Consider the following 18862-nt stretch of genomic DNA (forward strand, 5'->3'; position numbering starts at 1 on the left):
AATGCATTTTCTTTTCTTTTTTTTTAATTTTTATTGTTGAGATGGAGTCTCTCTCTATTGCCCAAGCTGGAGTGCAGTGGTGCAATCTCAGTTCACTGCATCTCTATCTCCCTGGTTCAAGCAATTCTCCTGCCTCAGCCTCCTGATAGCTGGGATTACAGTTGCATGCCACCATGCCTGGCTAATTTTTTTGTATTTTTAGTAGAGACGGGGTTTCACCGTGTTGGCCAGACTGGTCTTGAACTCTTAACCTCAGGCAATCCGCCTGCCTTGGCCTCCCAAAGTTCTGAGATTACAGGCATGAGCCACTGTGCCTGGCCTAAATGCATTTTCAATTTTTGGGATACTCAGTTTATGGTGGCTTTATCAGGAGGTAACCCTATTGGAAGTCACGGAACATCTGTGTTTATACAGCTGTCTCTTCAAATAGAATGTGAATATGTGAGGGCCAGGATGACATTTCCATACCTCAGAACATCCTTCGGCTACTCTTGGCTCATAATTGATGTTAAATAAGTGCATGCTGATTAAAAGAGCTTCTTGCATAGTCACAAAAGCCTTGTGAGGTGGGCATTACTACTCTTATTTTGTACTTAAGGACAGCTGAAGCTAAGAGAAGGTGAGTGGCTTACTAGCATAAAAAGTCAAATGCCTATTTATTTATTGACTTTTGAGATGAAGTTTCACTCTGTCACCCATGCTGGAGTACAATGGCATGATCTTGGCTCACTGCAACCTCTGCCTCCTGGGTTCAAGAGATTCTCCTGCCTCAGCCTCCTGAGTAGCTGGGATTACAGGCACGTGCCACCATGTGTGGCTAATTTTTGTATTTTTAGTAGAGATGGGGTTTTGCCATGTTGGTCAGGCTGATCTTGAACTCCTGACTTCAGGTGATCCACCTGCCTCAGCCTCTGGAAGTGTTAGGATTACAGGCATGAGCCACTGGGCCCTGCCCAAATTGTCATTTAGAAGCAGAGATGTTTTACATACCCAAACTGATGGATTTTGCTTTTAGAATCTCTTCTTTATTCCACATTATCTTTCTGTTAGGGAGGGCTGAGATTACAGAAAATAAGTATGAATATATAAAATGTGAGACTTTTTTTTTTAACCTGTAAGCATTCCAAATGCAATCGTGCTTTCTTTTTTCTTTTTTTTCCAGACAGAAAAGGGGAGTGCACTTCATGAAGCAGCTTTGTTTGGAAAGGTGGATGTTGTACGAATTCTGTTAGAAACAGGTAACTGTTGTGATTCTGCATGGAGCTTATCCTGCCATATACCATTTCTATTTTGGGAATAGACAAAGGAAAATGATACCGTTTTCTTCACAGATCACCCTCTTGCCTTTGCTCTAAATTGCAGATATGTATTCATATTACGTAGAACTGAGCTCCAGTATTTAGGTAACATTGATATCAATGTGCACCTTCCTTTATGCAATAGATGTTTTAAGTACAAACCTCTTAGTTATCACAATTTTATGCATTTAAGTACTTTAGAGTTAAACTACCGAAAGAAAAGGAAATTTCTGCCTTCTGTAAGAGAGAGGAATTGATCCTTGAGAAATTGTCACAAGTGCTTGGTTTATTGAAGAACATAATAGTTTTCCTAGGTTTTATATTGTGAATTAGGGTAAACAGAGATTTGAGTTTCCTCTCCTAAGGTAAATTGTCCTTCTAGTAAGTTCATTAACTGAGTACCTATTGTTAGGATATGGAGACTTATTATAAAGGGAATTTTTTAAAAGGAATGCTTTGAAGGAAAAATAAAGTTGGCTTGTTTATTTTTATATGTACATTCTTATTGAAATGAAATAAAGGTAGAACTGAGGTCAGATTTTTTTTTTTAAAGATCGTAAGGCATGGATACAAATTCATGCTTGTAAACAACTGATGGAAGTTTTTCATGTTATGGACTATAGTGAGTTTATTTTCCTCTGTAAAAAAATAAAATGAAAGACTGGCAGACTATTGTATTGTGATTGTATTTGTACACAATTGAACAAAGTTAAAATTTCATTTATATTTAACTTTGACATGCAGTGTGGTGATATAACAAATGATTTGAGGAAACCACCTCGATATTTATATGCGCTGGTCACACATTCCTATACAAATTTAAACATGTATTAAATAATCTTACAATGAACTAAAATTTGGGACCACATCCTGTAAACTGGCTTTTTTTTTTTTTTGCAATTATGTATTTGGAAAATTCATACATTTTTTAGGGCAGTGAAAACTATTTCCTACATTAAAATAAGTTCTTTCATACACTATATATTTTCACAACTAAAATAATAACAGGTGTTTTAGTTATACACTTAAATAAGTTTTCTCATCAGGTGGATGATGAGTGTGGCTGATGAATATAGTCTTGCATAAATAAATATCATGGAGTATTTGACCGTGTATTTGGATAAATTCTATGTGGACAACAGTTAAAAATAATCATGCTTTTTCAACTTTGTGGATATTCAAGTGTTCTAAGACTATTCTTATATTACTTACATGGTATGTGATTATCACTTACTAAATATTTTTACCGTATTATACAGAGTATATAAATCACATGACCATTATACTTTAGGAATTCACATTCTAAATCAATAGTTTTTTTTTTTTTTTTTTTTTTTTTTTTTTTTTTTTTGGAGACGGAGTTTCGCTCTTGTTACCCAGGCTGGAGTGCGATGGCGCGATCTCGGCTCACCGCAACCTCCGCCTCCTGGGTTCAGGCAATTCTCCTGCCTCAGCCTCCTGAGTAGCTGGGATTACAGGCATGCGCCACCATGCCCAGCTAATTTTTTGTATTTTTAGTAGAGACAGGGTTTCACCATGTTGACCAGGATGGTCTCGATCTCTTGACCTCGTGATCCACCTGCCTCGGCCTCCCAAAGTGCTGGGATTACAGGCGTGAGCCACCGCGCCCGGCCAATAATTTTTTTTTTTTTTTTTAGTGTAATTGTGTGCTGTTTAGTTAAGTAGTTATAACCCAAAGATATCATAGAGTCCTGAAAAACAGTCTTAAGCATTGGATCAGTGCCCTTTAAGACTTAATTCATGATCAAGAATGTTCCTAATCTTTGGTAGCAAAAGGCCTCCTCTTCTTTCTTGGTAAAATCTTGCGTGTGTTTGTGGTGTATGTAGAACTTAATTTTTTTTTAAAACCACTTTTAGTGCTTGGTCTGTGTATGTTTGAAATTACAGCAGTTAGATACTGATAGTATCTTCTGAGGACACTTTAGTGGTGTACATCTAGTGGGTTTTTCTTTTTCTTTCAGGAATTGATGCCAACATAAAGGATAGCTTAGGTAGAACTGTCTTGGACATTCTGAAAGAACATCCATCTCAGAAATCTCTCCAGATTGCAACACTCTTACAAGGTAAATGTATTGAATGATGGATGAGTTTGCCTTAAAGTCAAGATGAAATTGAAACTGTTGTAGTTTTCTTCTGGATTTTGAGTTAGTGTTTACTTTTGAACAAACTTAACTTGTTTTATTTTTTTCTGGTAGACTTTTAAACTAAATAATAATACCTTTTAATTTTTTATTTTTGTTTTTCAACTCCTTGTTATTTTAAAGAAGTTAATGTATTTATTTACTCATTTGATATTAAAAATATTTTTAAAATTCTTATTTATGTAGTAAATATGTATTTATGAGCTGGAGGTTAATAACACTATAAAGTAGTGATGATTAAGTATTAGCTCACATTTGAATAATACTTTCAGTGTTTTCAGGATTTACTACTACTTTATCTGGTTTCTATGACCCTTTGTAGTAAGATAAGTCAGATATTATTTTACTTGTTGCACATAAGGGAAACTGAGGCTCTGATAGATTTGATTTGCTCAAATTCATGTATTTTAAATGGCAGAGCTTGTATCTAAATTTTGGATTAACAATAATAACAAAGTAGTATTTAGCCACAAGAATACAGATTATTTCCTTCCTAATCCAATTTATAAAATGACTCAGTCTTACCAGCCTTTGTTTTTGGTAAAGATCATTTAAGTACGTTTGTTGTTAGTGGCAGTTGTTAGCTCTATTGAAGGTTTGACAACTCTCTAGGTATGACTTTTGTTATTTGCAGCATTGCATACTTCTCCGTTTAAACTAAAACTTTTACAAAAAATTTAGATTTAAATGCTTTCCATTCCTGTTTGGCGATTAGGCATGACATGCAGCATGTTACCTAAAAAACCCAGATGTTTTTTCTCTCCTTTCTAGTTAGCTCTTACCCTGTTCAGCAGTGATTATCTCCTACACTTGTTATGGATTGGCTGCAAGTATGACAGAGGAGGGTGCTGGGATAGGTTTTATTAGGTGTCAGTTGGGAAGCTGAAGAACAGCATTGTTCTGCAGGCAGATAAATGAATTAAAACCAAGTCAGGCAGGGAACATGTAGATACAGGAGTCAACAAAGGCCACAGAGGATTAGAAAGAATAGATGCACTATATGCGGCCATTATGCTTTCTTCTCTATTTCCAAAACATCAAAACATTTCAGGGAAGTTTGAGCCCCTAGAATTTTCATATCAATAAAGAAGTTAATGGTAAGTCAAATAAATCCATACAGAGCTGAATCAGAGAAGGATCCAATCACAGCCTTATATATAAATTAAAATTAAATTGAATAAAAGCTAAAAAAAAAGAGTGGCATATACTATTTTTATCAGTCTTCTCCCTCTAGGCACTTTATATTTCATATTGGACTTTTGGCTGTCACTGAACCTTTTTTTTTTTTTTTGAGATGGAGTGTTGCTCTTGTCAGCCAGGCTGGAGTGCAGCGGCATGATCTTGGCTCACTGGAACCTCTACCTCCCGGGTTCAAGTGATTCTCTTGCCTCAGCCTCACAAGTAGCTGGGATTATGGATGCTTGCCACCATGTCCAACTAATTTTTGTATTTTTAGTAGAGAGGGGGTTTCACCATATTGGCCAGGCTGGTCTCAAACTCCTCACCTCAGGTGATCTGCCTGCCTCAGCCTCTCAAAGTGCTGGGATTACAGGCATGAGCCACTGCACCCAGCCTCTCACTGAACTTTTAAAAACTGAAGCATGTGTGTAATATGTCTTTTGGGAAAAGCAAAATAAATGTTACCTACTAGAAAAGAGGATGTGACATAATAATGGACTTTTAGAAAATTTACTGCATTGGTTTATCTAAGATGAAATGTTGTTATATGGGAGTAGCTATCTTTGCTCTCCTAAATGGTCAAGATTTATTAGGTATGTCAGTTTGTGATAGGGCATATGGGACATCTTTGAAGTTTTCTAATTACTGGCAAATTTCAGAATGTGAACACATCATCTCTGTTCTTTGTAATCCTGGATTTCCCTGGTAGAAACTACGTGAGTGGTGTGAGGACATACTTGATTGGCATGAGAATACAAATTTTCTTAATTATATTTTAAGAAAAAGGTGCATCCCGAATAAAGAAGTATAAGCAAATGATCGGTATGAAAATTTAATCTTTATACAGAGGCTATAAACTAACCACTTGTGGGCTGAACACTTTGGTAGATAGCAGACATGCTTTGTTTATATCACATATTTTGGGCCTACATTGTGTTTCCATAAAACTTGAGTTAGTTGTTAACATTTAAAAATCTAGAATTTGGCTGGGTGCGGTGGCTCGCGCCTGTAATCCCAGTGCTTTGGGAGACTGAAGTGGGTGATTATGAGGCCAGGAGTTCAAGACCGGCCTAGCCAACATGGCAAAACCCTGTCTCTACTAAAAATACAAAAAAATTTAGCCAGGCATGGTGGCACATGCCTGTAGTCCCAGCTACTTGGGGGGCTGAGGCAGGAGAATCGCATGAACCTGGGAAGCAGAGGTTGCAGTGAGCTGAGATCGCACCACTGCACTCCAGCCTGGGTGACAGAGTGAGAGTCCATCTCAAAAAAAAAAAATCATCTAGAATTTTAGCTCAGACTGTGGAGTTTTGGTTTCTCAAAAGGTAGTTTTGTTTCATTTCAGGGATGAACTTACATTGGTCATTAGTTCTCTGGTTAAACATGGTCTGTGAGGCTGAATATTGGTGAACATTTATTTCTACAGTCAGACTCTGTTTTCTTTATGATTAAGAGAAAAGTGAGATGTTTTCTTGTCTTATACTTATCTGGCTTTGCCACTTATTAGCTGAATGAACACAGACAAGTTAATAATACTCCTCCTTTACTTGTAATCTTTAAAACTTAGCGCATGTGTCATAGTTTTGTAAGGATTAGATGAGTCAATTTATAGAAAATACTTAGAACAATGCTGGGTCCATAGTAAGCAATATTTAAGTTTAAGCTGCTATTCCTAATATATCTTTATCCACACTGGAAAAATGAAAGATAGGCTGAGTATAGGACATTACTTCAAGAATAATGGCAATGAACATTATTTCTTTGTGGAAATAAAGTTAATATGCAAATTATGCTTCTCTTACAAGATTACAGCACCATTTAAAATAAACTTACTCTATTTCATTCATTTATGTTACCTGGCTGGTGGTTGTATCCATATGAACTCAACATTCCTATTTCAGGGATTAAATCTGTTTAAATCATCTTTCAGATAGTTTAAAATCTTCAGATGGAAAATATTTAAGGAGACCAAGGAGTTTATTGTATCTTCAATAGGTGAATTTATTTTTAAGGAAAGAATGTGTTAAGTTTCATTTTTGGAAGAAAGGAGTTCAAGAGATTCTCCCAAAGAATCGAATGTCTTTTTTTTTTAAATTAAAAACTTTAAGTAAGTAACTCATCATGACATTCTTTTGCATGTTTGGTTGTTTTGAAGTTCTTTTGAAAACTTAGGATGTATTTAGGATACAAGAAAATAAATGAAAAACTGATCACCAGAAGTAAAACATTTATTGATTTTAAAATAAATGAATTCAAGTATGTAATCTCAAAATTGTATACATACAGAGTATTTAGAAGGCATGGGAAGAGCTACAGTCCTTGAAGAGCCTGTACAGGAAGATGCAACACAGGAAACACACATTTCATCACCTGTTGAGTCTCCTTCCCAAAAGACGAAAAGTGAGTGCCTAATTATAAAGCCCTGGAAACTATACTAGACTCGTATGTACAGTTGTGAAAATTTCAAGTTTAATAGGTTATATCCTATACTCTATATTTTATCCATTTGTAAGAGCTCCTGTTGTTGGTTAAGGCTTCTCAGTCCTGAGATACAGTAGTGAGCAAAGCAGAAAATTATCACTGCTATAGTGAAGTTTATATAAATATTTTTTTTTCTTAAATGTGTTTTTTCCCCAGCTTTATTGAGGTATACTTGGCAAACAAAAATTGTATATATTTACAGTGTACAACTTGATATATACATTTTGGAATAATTTCCAAAATCAAGCTAATTTACTTACCCATCATCTCACATAGTATGGTGGTGGTTTTTTGTTTTTTGTTTTTTTGGTGGAGAGAACACTTAAGATCAACTCTCTTAGCAAGTTTCAGGTATACAATAGAATATTATTAACTATAGTCACCGTGCAGTACTTTAAATCTCTAGAATTTATTAATCCCCCATGACTGAACCTTTGTACCTTTGATCAACACTTTCCCATCTCCTTTACTCCTCAGCCCCTGGCAATCACCATTCTACTCTCTGTTTTATGACTTTGACTTTTTTAGATTCCACATGTAAGTGAGGTCATGCAGTATTTATCTTTCTGTGCCTGGTTCATTTCACTTAGCATTATGTCCTCTAGGTTCATCCATAGTTACAAATGGCAGGATCTTTTTTCTTATGGCTGAATAATAGTCCATTATTTGTGTAGTGTGTATATAAATGTATACACACATTGCATTTTCTTTATCCATTCACCTGACAGTGGATACGTAAGTTATTTTCATGTCTTGACTGTTCTAAATAATCCTGCAGTGAACAGAAGGGTGCAGATATCTCTTCAAGATACTGGTTTCATTTCCTTTAAATAAGCACCCCAAAGTGTGAACGCTGAATCATATGGTAATTCTATTTTTAATTTTTTGAGGAATCTTCATACTATTTTCCATAGTGGCAATACCATCTTACTTTCCCACTGACAGCATACAGGGTTCCCTTTCTCCACATTCTCAGCAACACCTCCTATCTCCTGTCTTTTTGAGAACAGCCATTTTAATAGGTGTGAGGTGATAACCCATTGTGGTTTTGATTTACATTTCCCTGATGATTAGTGATGCTGAGCACTTTTTCATATACTTTGGGCCATTTATGTGCTTTTTTGAAGAAGTGTCTACTCGGGTTCTTGGCCCATTTTGAAATTAGGTTATTTGTGTTTTTGCTATTGTGTTATGTGATTTCCTTATGTATTTTGGGTATTAACCCATTACAAGATCTATGGTTTGCAAATATTTTCTCCCATTCTTTAAGTTACCTTTTCAGTCTGTTGTTTCATTTGCAGTGGAGAAGCTTTTAGTTTGATGGAATCCCATGTGTTCATTTTTGCTTTTGTTCATATCCAAAAAATCATTGTCCAAACTAACATTAAGTTTTTTCCCTATGTTTTCTTTTAGGAGTTTTATATTGTCAGGTGTTAATTTTCTAGTCTTTATCTCATTTTTTACATAGGTTATGAAATAAGGGTCATATTTAATTCTTGCATGTGGACATTCACTTTCCCAACACTATTTATTTAACAGACTATCTTTTCCACATTTGTGTTCTTGGAACCCTTGTGAAGAGCTAAAGTAATCAAAACAGTATGGTACAGGTATGAAAACAGACATATATACCAATAAAACAGAATACAGTCCATAAATAAATTCATGTATCTATAGTCAGCTGATCTGAAATGTGTTTTTAAGTCAGAATAAAAATATTAAAATCTGGATTGTAACTGCTAGAAATTTTTTTCAGAATAAATTATAGGTATAAGGAACCTTTCTGAGACTGTTTAGAAATGTGCATATTTGCATATAATTTATAAAATATTCATGTTTGACAGATGATGCATATTATTTATCTGTTTCTTCTGTATTTTTGCTTTATATCATATACCATAATTCTTAATATATATCATTATTTGTTTAAATAATGATATATATCATTATTTGTTTAAATAACTTGTACTATTTCTATTTCTGTTTATTGAACCTAGAAAGAAGGTTCTCAGCACCATTTCAAATTTGCTGATGAATTCTGTCAATGAAGTGAAATACCAATAAAAGATTATAGAAATGAAATTCTATAATAAATGAAACTTTGTGAATTGGAATTCCAGATGCTTTTATGTACTATGTATATATAATCTTGCAATAATTATTTATATTTTGAAAAAGAAGAAAAATAGGCAGAATTATAATCTCTTTTGCCCATTAATATTGTTGTTCTAATTATAGTTGAGTACCTTGTTTTTAGCAGAATAGTGTCTGACTGCTTAATCTTGTTATATTTTGAGTTCTATCACCAAAGCAGTCATATTTTTATTGCTTAACATTAAGTTTTAACAATAGCCTTTCTTGAAACTTCTGAAAAAATTATTCTCATAGGTGAAACCGTCACTGGAGAATTATCAAAACTCTTGGATGAAATAAAACTCTGTCAAGAAAAGGATTATTCATTTGAAGACTTGTGCCACACAATATCAGACCACTACTTAGATAATTTGAGCAAGATTTCAGAGGAAGAACTTGGGAAAAATGGAAGCCAGAGTGTAGTAAGTAAGGTGGGGGGAATGAAGACAATGTGTCTGTCTTTGCCAGTTCAGTATGTACACCTAAGAGGCATCAGATGTGGTGCATTATCAGATTCTGCCAGTATAAGATGCCAGTTTTTTTATTGCTCTTTTCCTGTTGTTCTTTGGGGTTTTCCTCTGAGTGCATCTGTAGAGGAAGGAGTGCTTTGAGACATCACTTGACGATCTCTCTACATTTAGACTCTTTCTTAAAACACATGGATTTTTAGTTTTGTTGTTGTTGTTATATTCCTTTAGTTTTACTGGGCATAATGATGTTGGTTCCCAAAGAAAGACAAAAATCTTCATTTTGACTGTCTCCCCATTTTCTCTATGAACTCAGTCTCGTCTCCCCCATTTTCTCTATGAACTCAGTCTAACACCATCTTTAAGAAGAAAAACAGAGCTGAGCCACATGTATAGTTTCCTCACCTACTCCTTAAGTCATAGTAGGAGAGAATGTGGGAAGTTCAGTCTGCATATTTTTATAATATTAAGCAAATCCCAGGAGGGATCTCTTTGATAAGCTCAGAATCTAAAGCATGAGTTACTTCCTGTAACAATCCCTTATGGTAGTGTTCTTTGAAAATATTGTCATATAAAATATTAAAGGTTATATGAGGCAGAAAAGCAGATGATATAGTTGAGTAAGAACAACTTGTTCTATTTATTAGGAATAACAGAGTTTACAAAGAGGAAAGAGGGGAGATAAGATTAGAAGGATAGATTGAGGTCAGGCCATGGGTGATTCTCTCTCATTTGGATTTTTATATTAACACAATAGCAAGAAAAACTATAGCGAGTAAATCAGTTTAATATTAAGATTTGTAAACCTACTTTTTGTCCTGTAGAGGAAGGATTTATAGTATGTACTGGTATTAAAGGAAATATATTATTCTGATAAGGAATCTTTACTCACTTTTAGAACTAACTTAATTTGTTACAGATATATCATACTTTATTCAAAAGTAATAGAGTAAATTGTGTTAAGTATGTCATATTATTTGTGAAAACTAAAAAGAAAATTGCTAAGTATAGTGGCTGTCCATTACGAGAACATTTACTTAATTTAGTTACTTAAAGTGAGCTGTGACACTGTTTCCTGGGATAGCACTTGCTAATCTAATTCCATAGCTAGTCCTACCTCCTAGGCCTGCTTTTTTTGGTTTCATTTTGTTTTCTGGCTTCACTCTTTTTTGTAAAAACATCCTATTATTGGCCTCAATAAAAATTATTTATGAATAATTATGAACAGTTGTATATGTACTGGTGTAAATACCTGTAGGTTTTACCAAATGAAATTTTTATATTAATGAAATATTTATAATAGTAACTTTAATGTTGGGACAAAATCTTTTGTTAAAAAACTTGAAACAGATATATGCTATCTCCAGATTACCAGTCAGTTACATTTTAATATTTCCTTGAAAGTTAGAACTTAAAACATATTTGTTCTATATAAACAATACATAGTGTTTACATTTTTAGATCCATCCTTAGATTTATCTAAACTGGCAGCTTGTGGCCTACTTCTAAAACCACAGATATTCTGATAGCCCTAATTCTTGATTTTTTGTAAATTATATATAGAGACTACATTTCTAGTAATATTTGATGTAAATTATGAGACATACACAATGGAAGAAATTCAAATTGAGTAAAGTAGAGAGTAAGTATAAAATAGAAGCTCTAATTATTTTTCATTTACTCAATGAATATCTTATATTCCCTGGGATCTGTAAGTGCTGCTCAGAGACCATGATTCAAACTTCTGTCTTTCAGGACGTGATGGCAAAGGCTTTTGACATTAGGAGAGTGACAATAGTTTGGGGAAAAGATGTTCAATTTTTTTTTGGTAAACCAAAGACTATATTGTGAGAGTGGCAAGAAAGAGATTAATGCTCGTAAATTGAACGTTAAGTTTTTGAAATATGAGCTCATGCTTTTCTAACACCACTCTGTTCCTGTGACAAACCTTTACAATAGTGTTCTTTGAAAATATTTCCCTTTAAAATATTAAAGATTATGTGGAGACTGAAAAGCAGATGGTATAGATGAGTAAGAGCAAGTAATTCTGTTTATTTAGAAGAATAGAGTTTACAAAAGGGAAAGATGAGAGAGATTAGAAGTCTAGTTTGAGGTCAGGCCATGGATGATTTTGAATGTCAGACTAAGAATTTTGGTATTTATTTTTTGGGAAATGATAAAAATCTAAAGGATTTGGGGTAGATAAAAGACATCATTGGAACTGACCTTTCAGAAGATGAATCTGATAGAAACCTGTTATTGAATGTTTAAAAAGTAATCAAATTACTTTGACCCTTCTCTGTAGCCTGTTTTATTTGCATTCCTTCCCTGTTTTGTTGAATATTTGTTTCTATTCATCAAAAATGTTTTTCCCAGAATATTGCTTCAATTATACTTTCCACATGATGCAAAAAGTTTAATCAAGTATAGGTCACCTAATATAGGTCACCTAATATAGATGATTGTTATGTTTTGAGTTGTGAAATTTATAATAGACATGGTTCTTGATTTCAAGTGATTCAAAACACCTATCTTAAGGAGACTTCAGTCATAGTGTGCAGACTATAATTGAAGACTAACATATAAAACAATGAATAAGAACTGACACCTACAGGTTTTTGCTATTTGCTGCTCTAATGCTTTACATGATTTAAGTTGCTTATTAAGTAATCCTAACAATATGGATTTAGAAAATGACTTAGCTGCCAAATGACAGAGTGATGATTCAAACTCTGAGCCAATGTTTTAAACTCTCAGCCATATTTCTCATAGTATGCTACCTTGTAGCCAAAGGAATTTTTAAAAGGAAGAGATCAGTGAATTTTTCTTTTTTTTTGAGACAAAGTCTCGCTGTGTTGCCCAGGCTGGAATCCAGTGGCATGATCTTGGTGCACTGTAACCTCCGACTCCCAGGTTCAAGCAATTCTTCTGCCTCAGCCTCCCAAGTAGCTGGGACTACAGGCACCTGCCACCCTGGTGGGCTAATTTTTGTATTTTTTATTCTTTTTTTTAAGCAGAGATGGGGTTTCACTATGTTGGCCAGGCTGGTCTTGAACTCCTGAGCTCATGATCTGTCTGCCTCAGCCTCCCAAAGTGCTGGGATTACAGGCTTGAGCCACGGTGCTGGAGAGCAGTTAATATTTATAGATATTAATTGAAGGCTTTGTGGAGATAGGGAGAGACTAAGCTGTGTCCTGGCAAAAGGGGAACTGTACTTTTTACTTTTGTTGCAATAAATGATTGAGAAAGGATTCCAGCCTGAAGAAACAGTATAAGCTAAAGCACAGACGTGAGAATTTGTGCATAAGTTGAGAATGATTTATGATGAGAGTTTGTTTTGGAAAGTAGTAGGAAATAAAGTTGGATAAGTAATGATAATACCTAAATTTGTGGAACACTTTACTTGTATTAACTGATTTAATCCTCACAATAACCCTATGAAAAGGATAGTATTATTTCTCCACACAGAGAGCTTTTATGACTTTCCCAGGTTCATACAGTAATTACAGAGCTAAAAACACAGGCATTCTGGAGCTGTAGCCATAACTCCTTGCCACTCAACTATACCGTCAGAGAACAAAGGCAGCTAAGTAGGTTGGGAAGCTAGTCAGAAGTTTAAAATTAATACTGAGAATAAACTCTTGATTAGGGGAGTTCTCATGAGGGTGACATTTTTGGAAAATAAAAGTGGTGGTTGTATATTGGGTGATCTGGGGAGAGGCTCAGAAAATGGTTCTCATAGTTGCACATTAGATTTACCTAGAGAGGCTCTAAAAATAAATACTATTGCCCTCAGATACCAGTTCAGACCAACTAAATCAAAATCATTTTGTGTAGCTCTGAGCATTGTTCTTAGAAAAGCTTCTCAGGTTATTCTAACATGCATACTGTTTGTCTTGAGAACCAAAAATCGGCCAAGATCTTGCTGAGGTAATTCAGGTCTGAGATGATGAGTCAGAACTGAGGTCTTGGTAACACCATGAAACTAGAATTTTTTTGAGATAGAACAAATCTCATAGATCTTAATGTCCAGCCTACTGCTGTAATTCCCCAGCCCAGTATAAGAGCTTCTAAAAGTGTCTTGAATTAGGAATTATCTATGCTGTAACAAATTAGCATAGATTGGGTGGCTTCAAAAAAAACCAGCATTTATTTCTCATAGTTCTGGAGTCTTAGAGGCCCAAGATCAAGGTGCCTAGCAGAGCTGGTATCTCGTGAGGGCCTGCTTCCTGGTTTGCTGAGGGCTGTCTTCTGTTTGTATCTTCATATGGCAAAGAACAGAGGGGAAAAGCAGGCTCTCCTGATGTTTTTTTTTTAAAATATGAACACTAGCACATCATAAGGGATTATCATCTGATGACCTCCCAACACCCCCTTCCTAATACCATCACATTAGGGGTTAGGATTTCAACATACGAACTTAAGGTAGGGAACACTGAAGTCAGGTCCATAGCAGGGAGGCTTTCAGTTTATCATCAAGAAAAATCCAAACCGCTGTCAAACCACAGTCCTCAATTATAACATTTCTATGTTACATTGAAATAATAAATGTGGAAAACATTTCTGTATGTCTGTTATTTTATATTACTGGCTAAATGATGAGCATTTGGGTTCAGTTAAAATTTAATTTCATCAGATATGAAACATCCAACTTGCTAATTGTAATATGACAGGTAATTCCAAAAGTAATTTAGGAGAAACAAAAATGTAAGGAAATATGTTTTGTAGCATTGATATTATTAATTAATGTATTTTACATATTAATTATGTGGCTTGATTTTTGGAAGTATTTTACCTATTTTTATAGTTCAGTGTAGCTTTTATTGTCTCATTTCTTCCAATAGAGGGCACTCTGATTCAGTAATTTCAAATACAAAACCAACCATCTTATGTAAGAACTTTTATTTTTGAATTGGAGATTCTTATTTTTATTAAAATATTAGCTATAATATAGTAGTTTGAACACTTTTACTAACATAAGTTAAAAATTAAATTCTTATGATTGAATGTATTCAATTGGAGGTTTTGCATGTAATATAAAGGCTAGCTCAAGTTAAAATTACATTTTGTCTTACATACATTTTAATTCAAAAGTCAGTCTGTTTTATATACTCTTATACATATGAAACCATTTTGTAAGTTGAATTAGGACATTATATAATCTAGAATGTAAATTTCGAAGAAATATAAATATCCTAACATTCTTTAACAACCCATAAAATTTAGGTTTTCAAAAGAATGTAAAATAATCTGAAAACATTTTCTGTTCTCTTTGTTTTCCTAAGCCTTATATTCATGTTTTTTTCTCCATGTGTATAAACAGTCTATACAATTTTTAAATGTGAACACAGCATGCCATAGAGAAATTTGATGATAAATATCATTAGAGCACATTTCAGAATCCAGATATCAGGAAAACTTTTTTTTTTTTTAAACATTTGTAATAGAGCATTACCTCATCAGCCTATGTCTTTAAGAAGTAAATAAGAAGCTTAAGGGATGAAATGTGTTATATTTTTTTTCTCCTGAGGGAGAACATAGACACAAGCAGCATGTAAAGCTTTTGGTTTGAAAGGTATTACATTGGCAGGTTTTGTGCATTTTCATACAGCCACTATGCCTCTTTTCTGTTATTTTACTTTCTTTTCCAATGCAAAATCTTTAATTACATGCCAGTCTTCTGAAGTGTGAGATATTTTATTTTAGTATTTTAAGATTTTAAGATTTACCTTGAAGGATTTTCATTTTTTTTTTATGCTGAGTTATCCTTGAGAATGCTCTTTGGGAGAGAGGTCCCTACTTTTGGAAAACATACTTAATTTCATTCTAAAATTCATCAAGTTTTAAGGTTCAGTAGAGTCAGACTAGATTGCCTAAAAACAAAATTGTGTTTCTGAAACAAAGTTTACCTTCAAACACCTTCTAACCCATCTTCTAGAGCATATTATCAGGAATGCATCAATTTCAGAATTTGGAGAAACTTTAGCAGCTATCTTATCCAATTTCCATCTTATTTAGAGAACCCTTTGATAGTTAATTTTTTGAAATGTAAGTAGGGGCTTCTTATTATAGGAACATAACTGATTCTTTAGCATATATAATTTTTTAATAGTGGTGCTAAATCTTAAGAAGCAGCATATAAGGTTCAGAAGAATATTCTAACTTGAACAATTCATGCCTTATGTAGTCGAACAGTTCTTTTGGAAGTGGTAACTCAAGGTGATTCAACCAAAGTTTGAATTCTCCTAACAGATTTTGCAAGAATTAGAGAATTTAGAACTAGGATCCTGTTGACCTGCATTCATACTTTGAAAACAATACCATTAACCACACATATGTACTGTATGTACATTAATGGAAAAATCTAGAATCAGAAGATTAATATTTTTGTCCCTACTCTTACCTCAGGAAGAACTTTTTGTATCCTTTGGGAATCTAGGAAATCCTTGAGATAAATGGCTAGTAGAATAAAAGAATCGTTTTTCTGAACTCTAACACACTTGTTTTTCCCATTCATGATACATGTCTTTCTGCCTTGCCTTGTAGGTGTATATGTTTTACATTACTTACTATATACTCCTTCATGGTGGGTTCATTATTAGATTGATCTCTGTAATCACATCCTGCCTAACACAGTGCCTTGTATGTAGTAGTCTCTCAATAAAAGTTTATTGACTGAATAAATGCATAAAAAGGCAAAGACCGCATATAAAAGTGCAAATGTTCTTGCAAAATGAATCATTATCATTGCAAAATGCATTTAATTATTTGGAGATGAATTACAGAGACTAAGGTAGAGGTTTTTCCCAGCAATCATAGTGGGAATCTCAACCATCCTTCTTAGAAGATAACTTAGTCTAGCAGTTAAGAGCATGAGATTGTGAGTCCTACAGATTTGGGTTTACAACTCTGTTCTGCGACTTAGTAGCAAGGTGACTTTTGGAAGTTACTTGATATTTCCAAGACTTACTTTCTTCATCGGTTAAAAAAATTTTACTATAACTTTCTGTCAGCCATAGAAAAGAGCTATTTTGTTCTCTTTTGTGTTGCTGAAGACATCTTGATTTTTATGTTTTACAGACTTTGTCCAATTTTGTCCAGACTTTCTAAATAGCCACAAAATGTCAATGTAGAGGGGATTTTTCTAATGAAAAGTGAAATATTTTGTTCTTGGATTGGTCTGAGTCAAAATTTTACTTAGAAAAAGCATATCAATTCTAAATAGCTTTGCAGAAGTTAGGGAGGAATAGTAAATAGGGCAAATAATTGAACTTATATGAAAAATTATCTCAATAGGCTGAAATCTTGGCTCAAGGTAAAAACATAAAATTCAGTGGGAGTTAGTATAAAATCCTATATTTAGATTCCTTAAAAATCGATGGTATAAATACAAGATGGAGAGATTTAATGTTAGGGAGTAGTTCATACAAAAAGTTCACAACTGCTACGTGAACCAGCAGTGACATGTAGCTACTAAAAAAATCAGTTAACAGTGACCAAACTATGATATGATAGATTGTGTAAGCATGTTAAAAATCATTATCTTCTTTATTCCTGGCAACAATCCCATGAGGTAGCTTTTATCATCTTCAACATGGGAATCAGGAGTAAAGTAACTTGCTGAAAAAGTAAATCTGGGATCTGAATGTAGGTCCAATCTCTTACAATTAGATCATTTTGTCTTTTATTACTATCTTCCAGATTGACCTGCTCTCACCTTTTCATCATTCCTGCCAGTTTGTGGGTTCAGACCCTCATTTCCTCTCACCAGAGTTACTGCAAGAGCCTCCTACCCTGTCTACCCACTTCTAGTCTCTCCTCTTCATCTGCTCGTATTTATTCGGAGCAATGCTGCCAAGTCAGTATGCCTTAAGTGCCATTCTGGTCATATCATTTTCCTACTCGAAACGAGCACTGATCCTCACTGCAAAAGTTAAATAGAAACTTTTAACTCAGGTATTAAAGACTCTTCATTTCTAGCTTCATCATATATTTCCAGCTTTATTTCCTAGTAATGTTTTAGATAAATATATTTAGTAAAATGGATTACTATCGGCCAGGCATGGTGGCTCATGCTTGTAATCCCAACACTTTGGGAGGCTGAGGCTGGAGGATTACCTGAGATTGGGATTTAGAGATCAGCCTGGCCAACATGGTGAAACCCGGTATCTACTAAAAATACAAAAACTAGCCAGGCCTGGTGGCGTGCACCTGTCATTCCAACTACTCAGGAGGCTGAGGCAGGAGAATTGCTTGAAGCCAGGAGGTAGAGGTTGCAGTGAGCTGAGATTGCGCCACTGCACTCCAGCCTGGACAAGCATGAGATTCTGTCTCAAAAACAAAATAAAATAAAATAAAATAAAATAAAATAAAATAAAATAAAATAAAATGGATCACTCTCAAACAGGTCTGTCTTTCCTTATTTCTGTCCATGTTCATGTTTTATGTATATATGATTAATTCTTTCCCCTACCATCTCTACTTACTGAAAACTATCCTTCACAAAACCTTTTTTGATCCTTCTATTTAGATCCAACTATTTGCATCATTATGCTGTTTTCTATTAATTATACATGAATCATCTTTTTTGGCTTTGCCTATAAACTCCTTGAAGACAGGGAAAATATTAATCTATGTGTGTGTGTGTATTTGTCCTTAGCATAGTTCCTTGCTCACATACTTAGTAAACATTTGTTGAATTTATAGAACAGGTCATGGCCTAAAAATATCTGTTTGATACCCGTATTTTGGTGTAGACATATGAGAAAAGTTCTAGCATGGAATATTTATGATCTGAGAAGAGCTTCCCCTGTTGGTTGATTTTTCAAATAATGAGTACCTTGCTAGTTTCTTTGAAGATGAAATAAAATACACAGATAAACATTATTATTGACTTCACAATATATCGCTAGCATCATAAGTCAGATTATATTTTTCTTAAGTAATAGTACATCTCTCTCACTGATGGCAAGGATATCCTGTATTACAAATACCATGTTTAGTTCCTGATGATAACATATACGAAGGAAGTATATAGTATGTGAATATCAAATTTCCGATTACATTATTAATTTTTGAATTCCTAAATATGTGATAAATTTTTTTGAATTAATCCTTGTTATCTCTTTTTGTATTATTGAAA

At 34.1% G+C, this 18862-nt stretch overlaps 1 protein-coding gene across 20 annotated transcripts in view; it reads left to right on the forward strand.

Moving 5' to 3' along the window:
* Positions 1-18862, forward strand: part of ANKS1B (ankyrin repeat and sterile alpha motif domain containing 1B) — a 1270775-nt gene that overhangs the window by 208259 nt on the left and 1043654 nt on the right. For 10 of the 20 annotated variants that reach the window (XM_012469266.3, XM_064376827.1, XM_064376828.1 and 7 more), the window contains exons 5-8: positions 1163-1238; positions 3281-3382; positions 6926-7039; positions 9509-9684. In XM_012469266.3, coding sequence (XP_012324689.1) covers positions 1163-1238; positions 3281-3382; positions 6926-7039; positions 9509-9684 — 468 coding nt within the window. The remainder of the gene's footprint in view (positions 1-1162; positions 1239-3280; positions 3383-6925; positions 7040-9508; positions 9685-18862) is intronic. The other 10 variants (XM_012469273.3, XM_012469264.3, XM_021675575.2 and 7 more) reach the window with 1 other exon arrangement.

The sequence above is a fragment of the Aotus nancymaae genome, unplaced genomic scaffold (assembly GCF_030222135.1).
Source record: "Aotus nancymaae isolate 86718 unplaced genomic scaffold, 86718_ANA_hifiasm-v0.15.2.pri h1tg000016l, whole genome shotgun sequence".
Taxonomy (NCBI): Eukaryota; Metazoa; Chordata; class Mammalia; order Primates; family Aotidae; genus Aotus; species Aotus nancymaae.